This window comes from Fusarium flagelliforme, assembly GCF_020744385.1.
Source record: "Fusarium flagelliforme strain FIESC 12 MPI-CAGE-AA-0113 chromosome Unknown B0J16scaffold_1, whole genome shotgun sequence".
NCBI lineage: Eukaryota > Fungi > Ascomycota > Sordariomycetes > Hypocreales > Nectriaceae > Fusarium > Fusarium flagelliforme.
This window is the reverse complement of record NW_025763503.1, coordinates 7516579-7532049: the sequence shown is the minus strand read 5'-3', so window position 1 is coordinate 7532049 and position 15471 is coordinate 7516579. Positions and strand designations below refer to the sequence as shown.

Genomic DNA, 15471 nt, shown 5'->3' with positions numbered 1-15471 from the left:
GAAGAAGAGGAATGATGCTTGGAATGAGGGGTTTAAATAAGCACTCGTATCACACTTAATCACGCGTCAGAGAATCCCTGCCATCATCAACAATCCAAGTTTACTGGTCAACAACTACCGTATCGTATCGTCTTACAACGTTTGACTTTGACAGTCCTGTATCACGTTCCTCGAGACAGCGAAATTACTACACCACTTCAGTCCAAGTCAAGGACCATGTGTTTTTAAGCTTTAATACCCCTGGAAGGCTTATCAGAAACCGTCGGTTTCGGAAAGTCGTATAAGATACGCCCTCCATCCTCCAAATTTACCAATTTTCTGCCATCAACAACTCTTCACTCAACAATGACTCCCATTTCCCTGTTGTTGGGAATTGCTTCGTTCGCGGCGTTTGCCCAAGCGGGCAATTCGCCAGGTCTCCCCTTCGTCATCAACACTTGGGGCGGCGACTTCACCGCGGCTACAGACGCCGCATTCAATGCCCTCCAAAAGTCCAAGACCTCGGCCGTTGACGCTGTTGAGATTGGCGGTTTGACATGTGAGCGCAATCAATGCGATGGAAGTGTTGGGTACGGAGGCTCTCCCGACGAGAACTGTGAGACGACACTTGATGCTCTCATCATTGATGGCGATACCATGAATACAGGCGCTGTCGCAGCTCTGCGTCGCGTCAAAGATGCTATCTCCGTGGCGAGACATGTTCTTGAGTATACCAGTCATTCGCTCCTCGCAGGTGATCAAGCTACCCAATTCGCTGTCCAGAACGGCTTCAAGACGACAAACCTCACCACCAAGGCATCGGCAAAGAAGTGCAAGGAGTGGCAGGCCAGCAAATGCCAACCTAACTATCGTGTCAACGTCAGTCCCAACCCAGAACACTTCTGCGGCCCCTACCGTCCATTGGCGAAGAACAAGCAAGCCCAGCAAAAGGCTCAATCCTCACATGACACCCTCTCTCTCATCGCCATCACCAAAGACGGAAGCCTGGCCGCAGGAACAACCACAAACGGCGCATCACACAAGATCCCCGGACGAGTGGGCGACGGCCCCATCGTAGGAAGCGGCTCCTACGCCGACAGTTCCCTCGGCGGCTGTGGCGCCACAGGCGACGGCGACATCATGCTCCGCTTTCTCCCCTGCTACCAAGCGCTCGACAGTCTGAGTCGGGGTCTGTCTCCCAAGGAAGCAGCCGAGGATGCGGTTCTTCGTATGGTGCGCAAGTTCTCTGACCTCAAGAGTGGCATTATCGTGGTGGATCGGTACGGGAACCACGGCGCTGCGGGCAGTGGATGGGAGTTTACGTACAGTTACCGAGGTGGGAAGATGAAGAAGACCAAGGTCGTCAAGGTGAAGCCGGTGCAGGAGGTACGTGTTGAATTGAAGAGGTCGTGATGAACATGGCTGACATTTGTCTAGGTTTGATCGTCATACTTGTCACAGTAGGGGGGCGCAACTGTCATAGCAAAATCAATTCCATAAGTACCTAAGCTCTGCGTTCTCATATGCCAGGCTTTTTGATCTTTCCACCCCAATGCTCAGTCCGAGTCCAAGCCAGCACTAGGTGACTAAATTATCCATCTCTCATGTTCGCGGCGGCCAATCCTACCCTGACCCTGGATGCAGTAGGCGAATGAGGTGACAATGGGCGAGACGGAATACGGAAGATCGCAGTGGGAGTCGACGAAGATATCGGGATATGGACGTCTGCATTTAGAATTGGTCAGAAGATTGATTTCCTAGGCCGGATCCCGATGTGGTGCTTACCTTTTTCTGCTGTGAATGGCGATGTTGAAAAGAAGAAGGACTCAGCCTTCTAATTAGGAGGATCAACGCGGTTACCATTTGCGTCGTCCCCTGGAAACCCAAAGGTGACAGTCTAGCAACTGATCATCGACACACGTGAGTACACCCAGTGCATGTTGATTATGTTGCGGAAGACGACAGCTTCTTCCTTGGTCTCGTGTTGGACCTTGAAGATGAGACCGCTGCACAGCATCTGTTCAACATCAAGCCAATATCGATAGCGACCGGTGCCAATGCCAGGCAAGCGAGGCGGCAGTCCGTTGGATTGGGCCACACTCAAACATTGAATGATTCGATCAATGGTAGCATCGATAGATTCGGTGTTCTCGCCAGGTTCGAGTTTCTTGCTGCAATCAGGAAGCCAATAGAACTTCAAGGCGTTCTCCCAACCCTTGTTAGCCTTTTGAGGCTCCTGGATGCTTTCAAAGGTCCAGAGGCCCATGCGCCGCCATTTGGCCAGCGTTCGGTTCAGGGCAAACATGTTTCCACGACTGCCGAATCCAGGCTTGGGGTTCAACTCATACCCCATCAGCGACATCATTTGTTTCAAGGCTCGAGGGGCTGCTGCCATGAAGCCTGGAAAACCATATGTAATTGCCGGGTCAGGAGTACGATCGATGATGCAGGCATGTTTGTCGCGAGACGAAGCGGCCCGGGTTTCTTCATCTTCAGCTGGCTCCCAAACCTCGACCGAAGAGGAGAGATGATAGTTACTCTCTAGAAGCTCCTGTAGCTCGCGGGGCTTGTTGTCGATGTAAGCGTCAAGGACCGGTCGAGGGAGGTAGAAAGCAGGTCCTAGATGCTTCTGTCGCATCTTGAACCCGTCGTTGTGGCGTCGGATGATCTGCTCGATTTTGTGCACCAACGGGCGGCGCTCCTCAATCTGTGAGTACATACTTTAGTAAATGAAGCCTAGGAGATGAAATGTTTAGGAGACTTTATGTCAGCTTAGACTTGCATTTAGGGCCCTTTGCATTTGGCACCCTAAGCCTTAGAGAACTTCTTTCGATTTGCCTAGCTGGAACTCGACGCGATGGGCAGGAGAGGACAGGAAGCAACAGACAGGAAGCAGCAGACAGGAAGCAGCAGACAGGAACTTACCTCGGCGACTGACAGCAATTCTGCTGGGGGCTGATACTCCTGTGCACCCATTGTGTGTGCAAACGGATGCTTGGTCGGGACAAGAAGTGTAAAGAGCTGGAGATGTGTATGAACGCCGAGGGCAGACGATGCGGCGGATGAAGGAAGGAGAGGAGAGGAGAAATGAAAAGCAGAGGAAGAAAGAGAATTTTGTAAAAGCCCAGATGTGCGCTTCCACTAGCTTCCATCTGTGCGACCTGACAGCCCGATGGCAGTGGCAGGCACCTACCTGCCAGCTACTAATAACCGCCAATCACTCTTAGTAACCGCTTGGCAGTTAGTTCCTGATCGCCAGCTTGGATGGCTCTGAATCACAGCTAGGAGGCTGCTCTAGCCCTCTAGGTAAGGTCCTTGGTTTCGCTCAGTGCTGGCAGTATGCCAAAGGGGGGAGCAACGGAAGTTAAGAGACGAAATGATCTGTTCGTTTGATGCTGGCTTAGACCAACGCTCATTTTGCCTTATTCCAGCGGCCTATACCTTGAACAGTACTTCTGTTACTCACCTGGGTGCACAGGAGAGACAAGGGATATTGCAAAGTGACGTTAAGCTTCAAGATCCTCTTTAATTGAGTAGATATGAACCCACACAAAGGCCTCAACTACAATCATCTCGAAACAGAGCAGACACATCCTCCTTGAACTCGCAATCACATCGTCCCACAACATTCACTCTCAGTCCATCCCTTATGTATAAGCCCAAGCCGCAAACTTGTCACCAGCAGTCTGTATCTCAACTCCGTCCACTTCCAAGCACCCCTTCCCCTTGAACAATCCCGTCGTCGCTTTAAGAACCGCTTCCTTCGTGACAGGCATGTTCCGCGCCGTCGGGCAAGCCCAGAGCCCAGAATTGCCGTTCTCGGGCGACCACATGAGTATCGTGACGGGCATATGGCACTCAGAGATGATGTGCACCGGATGGAAGCCTCCCATTTGGGAGCCTGGTGGACGCAGGGCAGAGTGGGCGGATGGATACGAGATGATGCCGTCGGGCGCGACGAAGATGAGTTGACCACCTGGAACTGCAGCCTATTGCAATCAGCGGAAGTCAGTTTGGACAAGAGCAAGTAACTCACTGCAAGACCGGTCATGTTCGCATTGACTTGGGTAGAAGTCCCATCAGGACACTCCGTCGCATTGTTCAGATCGCAAAAGGTACTTGGCTGCGCAGCACCGATAATGAAAGCCCTATTTCGAGCGTTGATCACGCGGGCATGAATCTGGGGAACCTTTGGAGAGAAGACGCTGAGGGTGTAATAGGCGTTCACCATGGCGAAAGCCATGATTAGAAGCGAAAAGGCGAGCTTCATGATGGCGAGGGCGGTGGCATGAGATGGAAGGTGTGATGTTGATGCGCATGGAAGGTTTGTGCAGGCGGTGGCTTATTGAGAGATTGGACGAGAGGGAAAGTCGAGGAAGGAACGGAGGAAGGAAGGCGCCGGCCTTTTCTAGTTGATGCCTTGTTATTGTGGTTACATCTCGCGCAGATGCCTTGAATGAGAAGACATGTTCCGAGATGATATAAATAGGTCTTATTGTTCAATCACGATCAAGTGTTTCGATCGTCTTCTTTTCCATTAACTGCGCAGTCCTGTGAGGTATGTTCATCGCCAAGCGCACTCGGCCATGCTTGTGCAAGACCCTGAACACATGTGCGTCCTCCCTCGTCATCTGCAACTCCAAAGCCACTCGACCCAGAGATGCGATAAGCTCGTGCCCATGTTTCCCAGATCGAATTACGCGGCCCGATTATGCTTGGAGAGAACGTAGGGCCATTGCGTGCAACGTTTGAAGAACGGTCAGACCGAATGCAAGATGAACTTCGACCCTGACCATTAGGTCCATGCGCTTGGTTCTCGAGATCCCAGTCCAGCTGAATGAAGTGTGTGGTAACGGTATTGAACATGCTTGTGTATTATACTAAAACGATTACTCATACATCATATCTATTTCTTTCCGACTTTGCCCTTTAGTCTATTGATGAGTCCCAAGATCTTCGCCTTCAAAGCCATTCCCTGGGCCTCATCAGCGCCGACAAATCTTCTGACGAGGATGTTGTACAGTCCTCCGAATGCAAGGGCGATAGCAGTCGATGTAAAAATGATAACATTGTATGGCATACTGAAATCTGGCGTGGGAAGGTACAGTAGTAGTGTTGTAGTGCGAATGTTGAGGACCTTGGGCTCAAGCGTCGTAATAACTGCGGCGGCGACGTCGAAGCCGCGGTTGGCGTCAGGAGGATACTCGGTATAACGCAGGATGGACTTCTCGAAATCGTAGGTGAGGAAAACGGTGCAGTGTGGAGGAATACGCATGAGTAGTTCGAGCTGTGTACCCCGCGCGCGGTCCAGGGCAGGACGGTAGTAGATCTCCTTGATCAGATCGGACGAGTTTGACGAGGGAGCATCGGCGATGCGAGCCGAGAGGGTGTGTAGGTAGATACGCATGAACCAAGGAAGGGATTCCATGTAGACAAACTCGACGTCGGTATCGCTAGGGTTGCTCAGAATAGCTTGTACACCACCATGTTCCTGGCCGTGGCCGTTGAAACTGCGATCAGCGTAGAGGAGGGGCGTTTCTGGCTTGTTAAGGATCTTGTCCTCGTCCTGTGATTCGGGCTTGACGAGCATGAGCGCAAGCTCGGAATTGGAGTCCAGGCTATAGCATCGAGAGTTTCCGTCTTGGGATCTGATTTCGCGGGCGCCTTCGGTAGTGTAAATATCGCGGGACTGGGGAATCTGGACACAGACAGGAGGAACGTCGGGGTCGGTTAGGGGACACGTTCCCTTCATAGGTCGACCGAAGACTTGAGCTAGCGTCCAGTCTTGACCATCGAGGCTGTCGGTGGGGAAGCAGGCGTGCTCCGAGTTGTATGACTTGGAAGTATCGCAAAGAAGCTCGTGAGCAGGAGGGGGTCTCGGAATGGGGTTGTCTAGTGGTTGTTAGAGAGGTCACCAGATAAGATCGAGGTACATACTCTGAGGTCGCTTGGACCGATTGATATCGAGAACCATATCCACAGTCTCTTCCATCTCCAAAAAGCATTCACCGTCGGCATCACACTTGGGCCTGACGTCGATTGCCATGCTCTGGTAAGAGGCATCAAAAAGCTTGTGCCCATCCAACAGGGTGGCAATTCCAGCCTTGCCCTTGCACGGCAGTAACTTGAGAAAAGGTGTCAGGTTTTCTGTACACACGACTTCATGCGGCAAAACACCATGGAGAAGTCTTGTGTTGGCCAGTGACGAATTCGAATGGTGGCCATCGGGCTGGAAAGACATAACGGGTCGAATGGTCCTTGTCTCATCGATAAAGTTCAAACTGGCGCAGAACAATCCAGATAAAGCGTTGGTCAAGATCAACCACTTTTCATCGGCTTCGGCATCCGTCTCAGCATCCAGCCACGCCCACAGCTCAACACCAGTGCCTCCCTCACGGGTCCCATCCCAGGGTCGGGCACCCCATGACTGGGCATCCCATCGTCCCAGCGTAAATCGGAGATGTAGCTCTCTTGTACCGGCATACTGAAGAATCTGTGCTAGTGATCGAGGAAAGAGTCGGAAATTGTGCGCTTCGAAGTCGGCGATTGAAGTATTGGCTCGGAAGTTGAAGCTCGCTAGAAGCTGGGACAGGGGTAAAGGTCGAAGCGTCAATTGCTCATGGTAGCCGGATGCCGCGGCTGAAGTGAGTGCGAAGCCATTCGTGATGGCGAGTAGGAGATAGGCCAGAAATTGGCGCATCGTGAAGTGGGTTAAAGAGGGAGGAAGTCGTTCAAGACTTCACATCGCACCTTTGCCCTTGGGAAATCGACTTGGAGTCGTAGCTTGGAGAGCTCCAGTTGCGACGTGGAAGGTTCGATGTAGTAAGCGGTGGAGACAGGCAGAAACTTAGCTCTCCGGCGCGCGCTTCCTCCACATGCCGTCGCATCTTGGATCTTCAAGGCCCCGCCAACTTTCAACATCTTCAAACAGCATATTTGAACGACGAACACACAATGGCCGCTGAACAGAGAAAGCTGCTCGAGCAGCTTATGGGGGCTTCCTCGACGTCGCGCGCCGCTCAGCTCTCCCTCACAGATCCCAAAGTCTGCCGCTCCTACCTGGCAGGCACCTGTCCCCACGACCTTTTCACGAACACAAAGCAAGACATTGGTCAGTGCCCAAAAGTGCACAGCGAAGGATTGAAGACAGAATACGAGGCTTTGTCGGATAGAGAAAAGCAGAAATATGGATTCGAGTACGATTATATGCGCGATCTGCAAAAGTATATTGACGATTGTAACCGACGAATCGATGCTGCGCAGAGACGATTGGAGAAGACACCTGATGAGATTCGTCAGACTAACGTTCTGGTATGTCTTTTACTATCGTTTTACTGCAGTAATGCTAACTTGCGCAGCTCAAAAGTATCTCCGATCTCACAGCGTCCATTAACAACGGCCTCCTCGAAGTCGAAATCCTCGGTTCCATGGGCGAAGTCTCCCGTGCCCAAGACGAGCTCTTCCGCGTCCGCCAAGCCTCTCAATCTAAAGCCGATCGTGAGAAGGAGCTCAAAGCCCTCTCCGACACGTCGGGTCCTTCGGGACATCAGAAACTCCAGGTCTGCGACGTCTGCGGTGCGTACCTCAGCAGACTTGACAACGACCGTCGCCTGGCGGATCACTTTTACGGAAAGATGCATCTAGGATATGCGCAAATGCGAAAGACCTACGATGCGTTCCCTAAGGAAATGAAGGGTCGCTCCAGGGCACCGATGGACGATGATGGCCCTGGCATGGGCGGACCTAGAGGGCCGCGCGGTTCAGGAGGATACAGGAGCGGTCGCGGTGGAAGGGGTTACAGAGGAGGTGGATGGTAGACTGCGAGTAATATTTGTTTAAAGGGCTATACAAAGGCGTTGGGGCGCTGCTTAAAAGGGATGGAAATTGAGACAGAAAGAGTTGACTTTAAGAACTTAAGCATGGATGGCAATACCCTTTCTAGACCGAGCAGCTCAGCGATAGAGAGCGAACGAAAATGGAGGAGAATTTGTGCAATCTCGCTTGGACTATTGATGCTGTCTAACAATGCTGCCTATGTATGGTATTTTCCCAATGTTTTCAACTCCACTATCCAGCCGTGCCTCGTATTACAGCTCTTTCGTTTACCTGAATTCTTATGACTTCTTGTTTAGCTCATCATACTCGTCCATCTCTTCGTCCCACTTTCCACCAGCGAGTGGCGGCAACGGGGGCGGTAGTCCTGCTGCTGCTGCGGCGAAAGCTGGCTTGTCGTTGGCTGGCGCAGCTGCACTCTTCTTGACCTCGCCAGGGAGAGCTGGGAAATCTTCAGCTGCTGGGACAGCCTGTTTGGGTGGTGCGGGCGCCGCAATTTCATGACCACCACGGCCGCCTCTGCCTCCTCGACCTCCGCGCCCACGACCTCTGCCCCTGCCACCGCGATGTCTATCGTCAAGGAAACGATCCACGTCGTGTTCTTCATTGTCCCGGGTCGCATACCGACTTCCGCCAAGACCACCGGTCTTCGACCCTCGAATACCACCGTTCGCACCACGGAACCGTCTGTTCTCCTCCTCTTCCTGGGCCTCTTTGCCCTCATCCCATCCACCTTCCTTCATGCCCATAGCCTTCAGTTTTCGCTCTCTGTTCTTAGCGCGCTCATCCTCTAGCTTGCGCCGATCCTCGTCATTGCGTTTTCGTCGCTCAGCTTCCTCCGCACGTCGTTTCTTGGCCTCTTCCATACCGCGAGCATATGCGGCGGCGTGGTCTTTCTGATCCTTCTCAGCTTTCTCGAACTCGCGCGTCTTCTCGGCATTGATAAGCTTCATCTTTTCCATCTTCTCGGCGAGTTCCGCTTCGGTAAGCTTCTGGCGCGGGTTTGCGCCGGATCCGAGACGAGCTGCGGAGTTGATGTGAGAGCCATGGGGAGTCTTTTCGCGAGGGGCAGTGGGCGCATTGGGAGGAGCATTGGATGTTGGTTGAGGAGGCTGCTTCGCGGGCTTAGGAGCTGGGGCTGGAGCGGGAGCTGGGGCTGGGGCTGGCTTGTCGGCGTATCGAGAAGAGGAGAGGCCTGCGGGTTTAGAGGCAGGTGCTGAGGGTGCGGTCGCTGGCGCTGGCGCAGTCGCAGGCTTCTCTTGAGTAACAGGAGGCGTTTGAGCTGACGCTACTGGTGTGGGCTCAGGTGCAGGAGAGACGACTTCGGTGGTCACTATAGTCTCGCTCTCGACGGGCTCGAAATCATCGTAGAAGAGATCGTCGTCGGTGCGCCCTCCAAATTGGTCATCCATAACGAGGGTGTCGCGATTGTAGTTTAATGGAGTGGTGTGAGTTTTTGCAATTGTATTCCAAAAGATATTTGACTCCGTAGGTAAGAATCGATATTATGCTTGGTCAAAAAGCCAAAGGAGATCCTAGGACAAAGGGTTCGACAGATGGTAATGGATGGAGCTTTCGTTGAAACAATACCCCGCTACTCAGTGCGGAATTCAAAGGCACAGTCTAATGTGGGGGAGGAACGAGCGACGGCAATAAGTGGAGCTGGTACAGGGTACGGTCGATTCCTTTTCCATGCCGACTTCGGTGAGCTCGGTGAGCTCGGTGAACCCAACGACAGTGCCTCCGCAGTTGAAGATATCTCCAGAACCAGACGTTGCTTGAACTGAGATCATCGAGCCACCTGTGAGGCAAGATGCGTAAATATTGCTATAGTAACTAGGCCTCAAATGTGTCTACTCTTGCTAGACTACCTTACCGCACATTGAATTGAAGCGTGCTCATCTCCGCAAAACTACTTGTCTAGGATGTTGTTGCTTTCGCGACAGAAGTTAAATGGTGGATCAGGAGGCTGTCTCATTTCTTCAGCAGTTCAGAAGCTTATTTCCTCACTTTATCCCTGAAACCTTGTCACGTCCAAAGCGTAATCGTTGTCACTTAAAGTATTGTGTATTAACTTTGTGGTACTGACAGCTACCCTACAGAGCATCTGGGGATAATACAGCAATTAATAACACGATAGTTATTTAAAGTACCTGTATCAGTGAATCTGTCAAGACTAAAGCGTGATCCAGCTGCGATCCTGCTGGCACAACGTACAGTATATTATCTCCTATTATTGCCCACTACGGGGTACTCGAACAATTACTCACCAGCCGTTGATCGCCCTGGCCACGATGGTTCCGGCTCGCTAATGCTGGACTTTTGGGTGAATGAGGCGACGATGGGTAAGACAAAACGCGGCAAATCGCAGTGAGAGTCGGCAAAGGTGTCGCGATATTGGCGCCTGCATTCAAACGCGGTTGGAAGAGTTGACCTGTTGGAATAAAGTAGGCTGAGTCTCAGCATAAGATTCTTAGCCTAAGGTACCTAACTAAAACTATTTCGTCTCTTATGATCCCAGCGGCCCGGATCAATCACTTCTTCATATCGCCTACTCATCCATCCTGCCAATTGTGTCTGTCTAGTTTTCAGAGCCACCTCGGCCACGTCGGCTACGTCGGGAAGTCGAGTCACTCGCGGCACTCGAGGTAGCTGGCGCACTGAAGACATCAGACCAAGCATCCTTGATACTGACGCCTACCTGTTTGCCGGTACCCTTGATAGTGCCGCCTACCTGTTTGCCGGTATCCTTGAGCATACCGTATGCCTTAGTCCCCCATCCCGTTTCCTGACTGTCCTGCAATACGGCCTTCTTCTGTCGCTTTCGCATCGCTTCATCCTCAGGATCCACGCCCGACAATAGCCAAGGACGCCCAGCGGCACCGCATAGAGCCGTGAATCGAGCACAAGCCCAAAGCATCTCAATCCCAGACTGAAACCGAGCGAAATGTTGTTTCGGTACCAGGACGTCGAAGCGATATCCGGATTTGAGCAGCTCCCCAGATTTATCCCTTACTTTACCGTGTTCAAAACCAGGCGGCGGGGGGCAATTGTCGAACTTGCCCATCTGTTCGGAGAACAGGGTCCAAAAGTCGTTGATGTCAATTGGCTCGCCGAATAGTGGCGGGAGCTTGGGCATCCAATGGAACCTCAAGGTCACCTTGACGTTGTCGTTGTCATCGTCCCGATGAAGCAGGTACTTGAATGCACACCAGCCGTCCTTGAGGTACTTGTACAGAACCCGGTCGATACACATCATGTTCCATGATTTGTGAGTTGTGCCGAGTTCCCTCACGCTGCACGGAGGGTCGGACCCTCTAAGGAGGTTTATGCCTGTCAAGGCTAGAGATCCTGAACAGAGATCACCTGTTGCGTCCATGTGATCGACGGTATCGTTCCAAGTAGAAGGGAAGAGCCAAAAAACGCGAGGCTTAGGTTCGCCTGTCACGGCACACTTGTCTTGATTGAGCCGACGACACTCGGCCTCCTCCATGCGCTGTTTGACGAGAGGAACGTCTGGGAGATCCGGGTCGGTTTCGAAACGACATTGGTACACGAAAGCCCTTTGTAAACCCTCCGGGTCGTCTAGAGCCACGTCATCGGGGTCGGGTTCGGGGTAGAGAGGCACAGGAATGGCGTGCTGCCACTTTGAGTCCTCCAGGTTCTTGGGGTCCAGATGCAGCATGTCTATTAATTGTTAGTCAGTTGTAATAATAGAGTCAAGATGTTTTTCTTACAGTGCTTGCAGAACGGTGAGATACCGTCCAGTCTTTCCTTCATCATCACTGATGGAACAAGGCTGTCTGAACCTGTCCATAGATCACCACCCTGCTCCGTGAGCTCATTCATAGGTGCCAGCAAAATAGCCGCGACATGTTCACAGCGGAGGCGGAATCCCTCGTGCGACTTTTGAACGTAACTTTCGAGGGCCTTGGCACATTTGAGTCGCTTCTCGCTCTCTGGATCAGGCCCAGGGGAACTAGCACCAGCACTAAGGGCACCAGAACCGAGGGAGGGAGCCGGATGGTGAGGCAGAGTGAAGGATGGATGTTCGGTGGACGTATCCATGTTGGCACAGGTCGATATCTTGACAGGCAAAAAAAAGAAGGAGAAAAGTGATAGGAGAGTGTTGTGTAAGGTAGAAGTGTAGAAGGTGGATTTGTAGTACTTTTCTGTAGAGTGTCTGAAGAATTGGTTGAAAGCATAAGAGACAAAAAGAATTTGGTCAAAACGCAAACCTTTGTTCTGTTAACTCAAAATTAGGCAACAGATGCAAAGTTTGTTCAGTGACACAAGTGAGGGGCTACGCCAATGGCTATGAGCCTGGCTTGCGGAAGATCATCTGGGTTGGGTAAAAAAACATTAAACAAACAGAGACATGTCGGTAGGCTATCAGCCTCGGACGGAATATGAAAAAGAAGCGGTTGAGAGTTTCACAGGCCCGCACTGTCAGGTAGAACACGAGAATTCTCCTCCTCCAAGGTTTAGGCTATCATGATAAAAGTAGCCTAAGTGCTAGGTTGGGTACCTAGTCTACGATAGCATAAAGTGACCAAATTATTTCGTCTCTTATGCCTCTTCTTCTAATACCCTAGGGCCTCCCAACATGAACAGCCTTGTCTCCGTCCAGCACTATCAGCGCTGCTTCGTGGGGAGAATCGGCAGTGCCACTGCGCAAACATCTATCCGTATTCCAGGCCCTTCAGCATATAACGACGAGACATGGAAACGGGGCTGCATCGCACCAAGTGGGTTTAGGCGCGTCTCCGACATGGACGGGATGTTATCCGGCGTCCGCTGTACATCCCGGTGCACTATACCTGATGTAAATCCTCTCGCCGGCAAGTTTGACACGGACACGGACACGGGACCCACGGACACGGGACCCCACCGACATTCCGGGTTGCGGCAAGATACGAGGAAGTCCTCAGCCACGTTTGACATTGATTGAGCATTGCTCAGTGGCACGATTCATGACGGAAATGCAAGAGCTCTTGGTTAGCCGAGGAGGGTATCGGCATTCAGCGGTGAAGCTGCGTAATTTAAACTGCCATTCTGTTGAGCACGCATTCCGGGCATCTTGAACTGTGTAATAAATCTCATGCATCGGGCCAATCACAGCACTTCCAAAAGATATTGTTTGGCGCGTGTGGGAAGGCGGGGTTCTGCGTGATTCTTCGCAGCATCAACATCCTGGAGGAGAAGCAACAAGCAAGACGGGAAGCAAAAGGATACCAACATGGCCCCGCAAGCAGTGGTCGTCATGGCGCCCGAAAAGCCCAGACCAAATGACAAGAACATGTCGGTTTTCCTGGCAGGCATTACAACAAGCACAAACGAAGCAGATTGGCGCCAATCGCTCACGAATGCATTGATCGATCACCCAGTTACAATTTTCAACCCAAATCGACCTGATTGGGACGGCACTTGGAAGGAAGACTTCTCCGACAAGCGTTGGGAGGAGCAGGTCTCATGGGAGCTGGACATGCAGGACACCGCAGACGTTGTCGTTTTCTTTTTCCACAAATCTACGGATGCGCCAATCAGTCTTTTGGAGCTTGGATTGGCTATTAGGACAAAGACGGTTGTTGTCTGCGCCCAGAATGAGTACGGAAAGAGAGGAAACGTTGAGGCTGTTTGTCGAAGGTTTGGTGTGCAGTTGTTGAGCACTGAGGTGCAACTCCGAGACTGTTTGATCGATATATTGGATAGGGGCAAAAGGTGAACGGGACAATACCGTCAAAGACCAAATGACCACTTGGAGAGCCCATACTCTGTTCAATATCCATTGCAAAGATGTCAAGTCACCCCTGGAGTTTATACCGAGATAGCTGCAGCCAGGCTCATCCAACATGCATCATCGCGACGGGTGTGGGGAGAGGACTCAAAGTAATACAGCATCCGGGATCAAGAAGCTGGCGGCCAAGTACCTACGTAGGGTGATTGGCAGCAAACAACCTGACCCAGAGTGACATACCTAGTGTCCGCAGTGTCAAGCAGCTGGCAGCTAAGTGCCTCCAAAGTGATATAATATCCGCGCAGTGTCAAGCGGCTGGTAACAAATTAGCAAGTACGTTATTACGCATCGAGGAGAGAATTTTCTGCATTTTCTGCACTTTCTTCATCTTCATCTTCATCTTCATCTTCTTCGTCTTCTAGATCTCACACAACTGCACAGCTTACCGTCCGTTATTGTCAACTTCAACATTGAAATGTCGAACCCCATACCTTCGATGGCCGACACAGGCCCAACCATGCAGCAACTTGGCACTTTGGTTGCCGAGGCCGACCATACGGACGACAAGACCGTGATTCACTTTCGTCACGTCATTGTCGACTTCAAGCCCCAACCTTCCGGGCGCCCTGCTGCGATCTTCCCCATTCCCGTAAGTTTCAACTGCCTTTGACGAGGGTAGCAGAAGAATTATCCTCTAAAGCTTAGGCTACCATGATAAAGTAGCCTAAATGCTAGTCTAAGCTAGCATAAGGTTATTTCATCCCTTGGGCCTTTAGCGGTTAATTCTTCTCATACCCCGAGGCCTTTTCACATTCATAGGGACCAAGCTTACCTTCCATGACAGCTTGGACGGCGTCAAGACCTGATCAAGCAGGTGTTCGATGAAATCTCAGAGTGTAAGCCGCGCTTTGCCATGACACAAGGTATTCTGGGACTTCTCCTTCGAACTACACTCCCAGCACTCGAAAGCTTCGTGCGCAACAACCGCAACCGTGGTCGCCAAATGCTCCTTATTCTCACCGAGGGCCGCAAGTTGTGTGACATTTTTATCACCACTGGGATTCCCGGCTTCGATGCTGGCGAGACTGAAGAGAGGATCCAGTCGATTGTCAACCACGCCAGATATCGCGACCTAGCTACATGTATCGTCACGCGCGTTGGCGGTGCCGACATGGCACACATCTGGCCCTTCTGGGCCACTTCCAGCGTAAACTATACCAAGAGGAACCTCACCCTCTTCAACTTTTTGGCCCTGTTGGTGGGCGACGACTGGATGGATGTGTTGCGCCCTAAGGTCAGTGGGGTGAGAATGACCGAGGTGAAAGAGAACCTTTTTGCCCTTGGTCAGATCGTCCACGGCTGGACCGACAAGGCTTGTTGTGCCTTCCAGTTCCTCGATGTCGAGCAGGTTGTTGGAACAGAGAAGTGGAACACCGTGCTCAAGTTCCACTTCTTCCCTTCGCCCTGCGAGATCAAGGCCGCTGCAACTTGGCCGGCTGTTGAAGCCATGATTCAGGAGCTGGAGACTCTCTTTCGCCGTGAGCAGGCGAGGGGGCTACAGGCCCGCGCACCCAAGGAAGACTACTCGGCCGGTTATGTTGGGGCGTATCTCCCCAAGGGGGAGCGCCTTCAATCCGGCCAGTTGTTCACCATCACCCACGACAATGAGGAAGATGCTAAGGTGTCTGGGACCTTCTTCGAGGGTCATTGGTTTTGTATGTCTGTGTTGGCACTGGGAGCAGGCGTGAAGGAGGAGATATCGCCGGAGGAAAGGAAGAAGATGCTGGAGGAGGAGAAGGCCAGGTGGGAGAAGACCGTGGTAGGGAAGTTGAACACGAGGAAGCGGAAGCAGAATGCTTAGACACGTTGTCCTAGTATTTTGACAATGACTCACTAATTGTTCAATGACATTGATTCAATGA

The 15471-nt window shown here is 51.9% G+C and overlaps 9 protein-coding genes across 9 annotated transcripts; 4 read left to right on the top strand and 5 right to left on the bottom strand.

The window, feature by feature from the left end:
- Nucleotides 1–17: 17 nt before the first annotated feature.
- B0J16DRAFT_45295 (nucleophile aminohydrolase) lies at nt 18–1669 on the top strand. The gene is made up of 2 exons (XM_046133883.1): nt 18–1365; nt 1417–1669. The coding sequence occupies exons 1-2, from the start codon at nt 346–348 to the stop codon at nt 1420–1422; spliced, it is 1026 nt and encodes a 341-aa protein (XP_045990399.1). The 5' UTR covers nt 18–345; the 3' UTR covers nt 1423–1669.
- Nucleotides 1670–1876: 207 nt separating this feature from the next.
- Nucleotides 1877–2955, bottom strand: B0J16DRAFT_379207 (uncharacterized protein; the record flags this gene model as incomplete). The annotated part of the gene is made up of 2 exons (XM_046130983.1): nt 1877–2686; nt 2905–2955. 2 exons carry the CDS (start codon nt 2953–2955, stop codon nt 1877–1879), a joined length of 861 nt encoding a protein of 286 aa, XP_045990398.1.
- A 671-nt stretch (nt 2956–3626) lies between these two features.
- On the bottom strand, nt 3627–4222 carry B0J16DRAFT_315060 (uncharacterized protein; the record flags this gene model as incomplete). Its single annotated transcript, XM_046125228.1, has 2 exons — nt 3627–3968; nt 4016–4222. The coding sequence occupies 2 exons, from the start codon at nt 4220–4222 to the stop codon at nt 3627–3629; spliced, it is 549 nt and encodes a 182-aa protein (XP_045990397.1).
- Nucleotides 4223–4808: 586 nt separating this feature from the next.
- On the bottom strand, nt 4809–6750 carry B0J16DRAFT_45289 (GPI transamidase component PIG-T). The gene is made up of 2 exons (XM_046133882.1): nt 5917–6750; nt 4809–5871 (listed from the first exon to the last, which is right to left on the bottom strand). The coding sequence occupies exons 1-2, from the start codon at nt 6677–6679 to the stop codon at nt 4886–4888; spliced, it is 1749 nt and encodes a 582-aa protein (XP_045990396.1). The 5' UTR covers nt 6680–6750; the 3' UTR covers nt 4809–4885.
- A 120-nt stretch (nt 6751–6870) lies between these two features.
- B0J16DRAFT_298431 (uncharacterized protein) lies at nt 6871–7966 on the top strand. The gene is made up of 2 exons (XM_046124491.1): nt 6871–7290; nt 7338–7966. Exons 1-2 carry the CDS (start codon nt 6934–6936, stop codon nt 7794–7796), a joined length of 816 nt encoding a protein of 271 aa, XP_045990395.1. The 5' UTR covers nt 6871–6933; the 3' UTR covers nt 7797–7966.
- On the bottom strand, nt 7967–9406 carry B0J16DRAFT_331070 (uncharacterized protein). The gene has a single exon (XM_046126532.1). It carries the CDS (start codon nt 9222–9224, stop codon nt 8094–8096), a length of 1131 nt encoding a protein of 376 aa, XP_045990394.1. The 5' UTR covers nt 9225–9406; the 3' UTR covers nt 7967–8093.
- Nucleotides 9407–10393: 987 nt separating this feature from the next.
- On the bottom strand, nt 10394–11880 carry B0J16DRAFT_379201 (uncharacterized protein; the record flags this gene model as incomplete). The annotated part of the gene is made up of 2 exons (XM_046130982.1): nt 10394–11499; nt 11550–11880. 2 exons carry the CDS (start codon nt 11878–11880, stop codon nt 10394–10396), a joined length of 1437 nt encoding a protein of 478 aa, XP_045990393.1.
- A 946-nt stretch (nt 11881–12826) lies between these two features.
- On the top strand, nt 12827–14012 carry B0J16DRAFT_331068 (uncharacterized protein). The gene has a single exon (XM_046126531.1). The coding sequence runs from the start codon at nt 13052–13054 to the stop codon at nt 13535–13537; it is 486 nt and encodes a 161-aa protein (XP_045990392.1). The 5' UTR covers nt 12827–13051; the 3' UTR covers nt 13538–14012.
- On the top strand, nt 13782–15456 carry B0J16DRAFT_45269 (uncharacterized protein). Its single transcript, XM_046133880.1, has 2 exons — nt 13782–14198; nt 14394–15456. Exons 1-2 carry the CDS (start codon nt 14025–14027, stop codon nt 15408–15410), a joined length of 1191 nt encoding a protein of 396 aa, XP_045990391.1. The 5' UTR covers nt 13782–14024; the 3' UTR covers nt 15411–15456.
- The last annotated feature ends 15 nt before the right edge of the window (nt 15457–15471 follow it).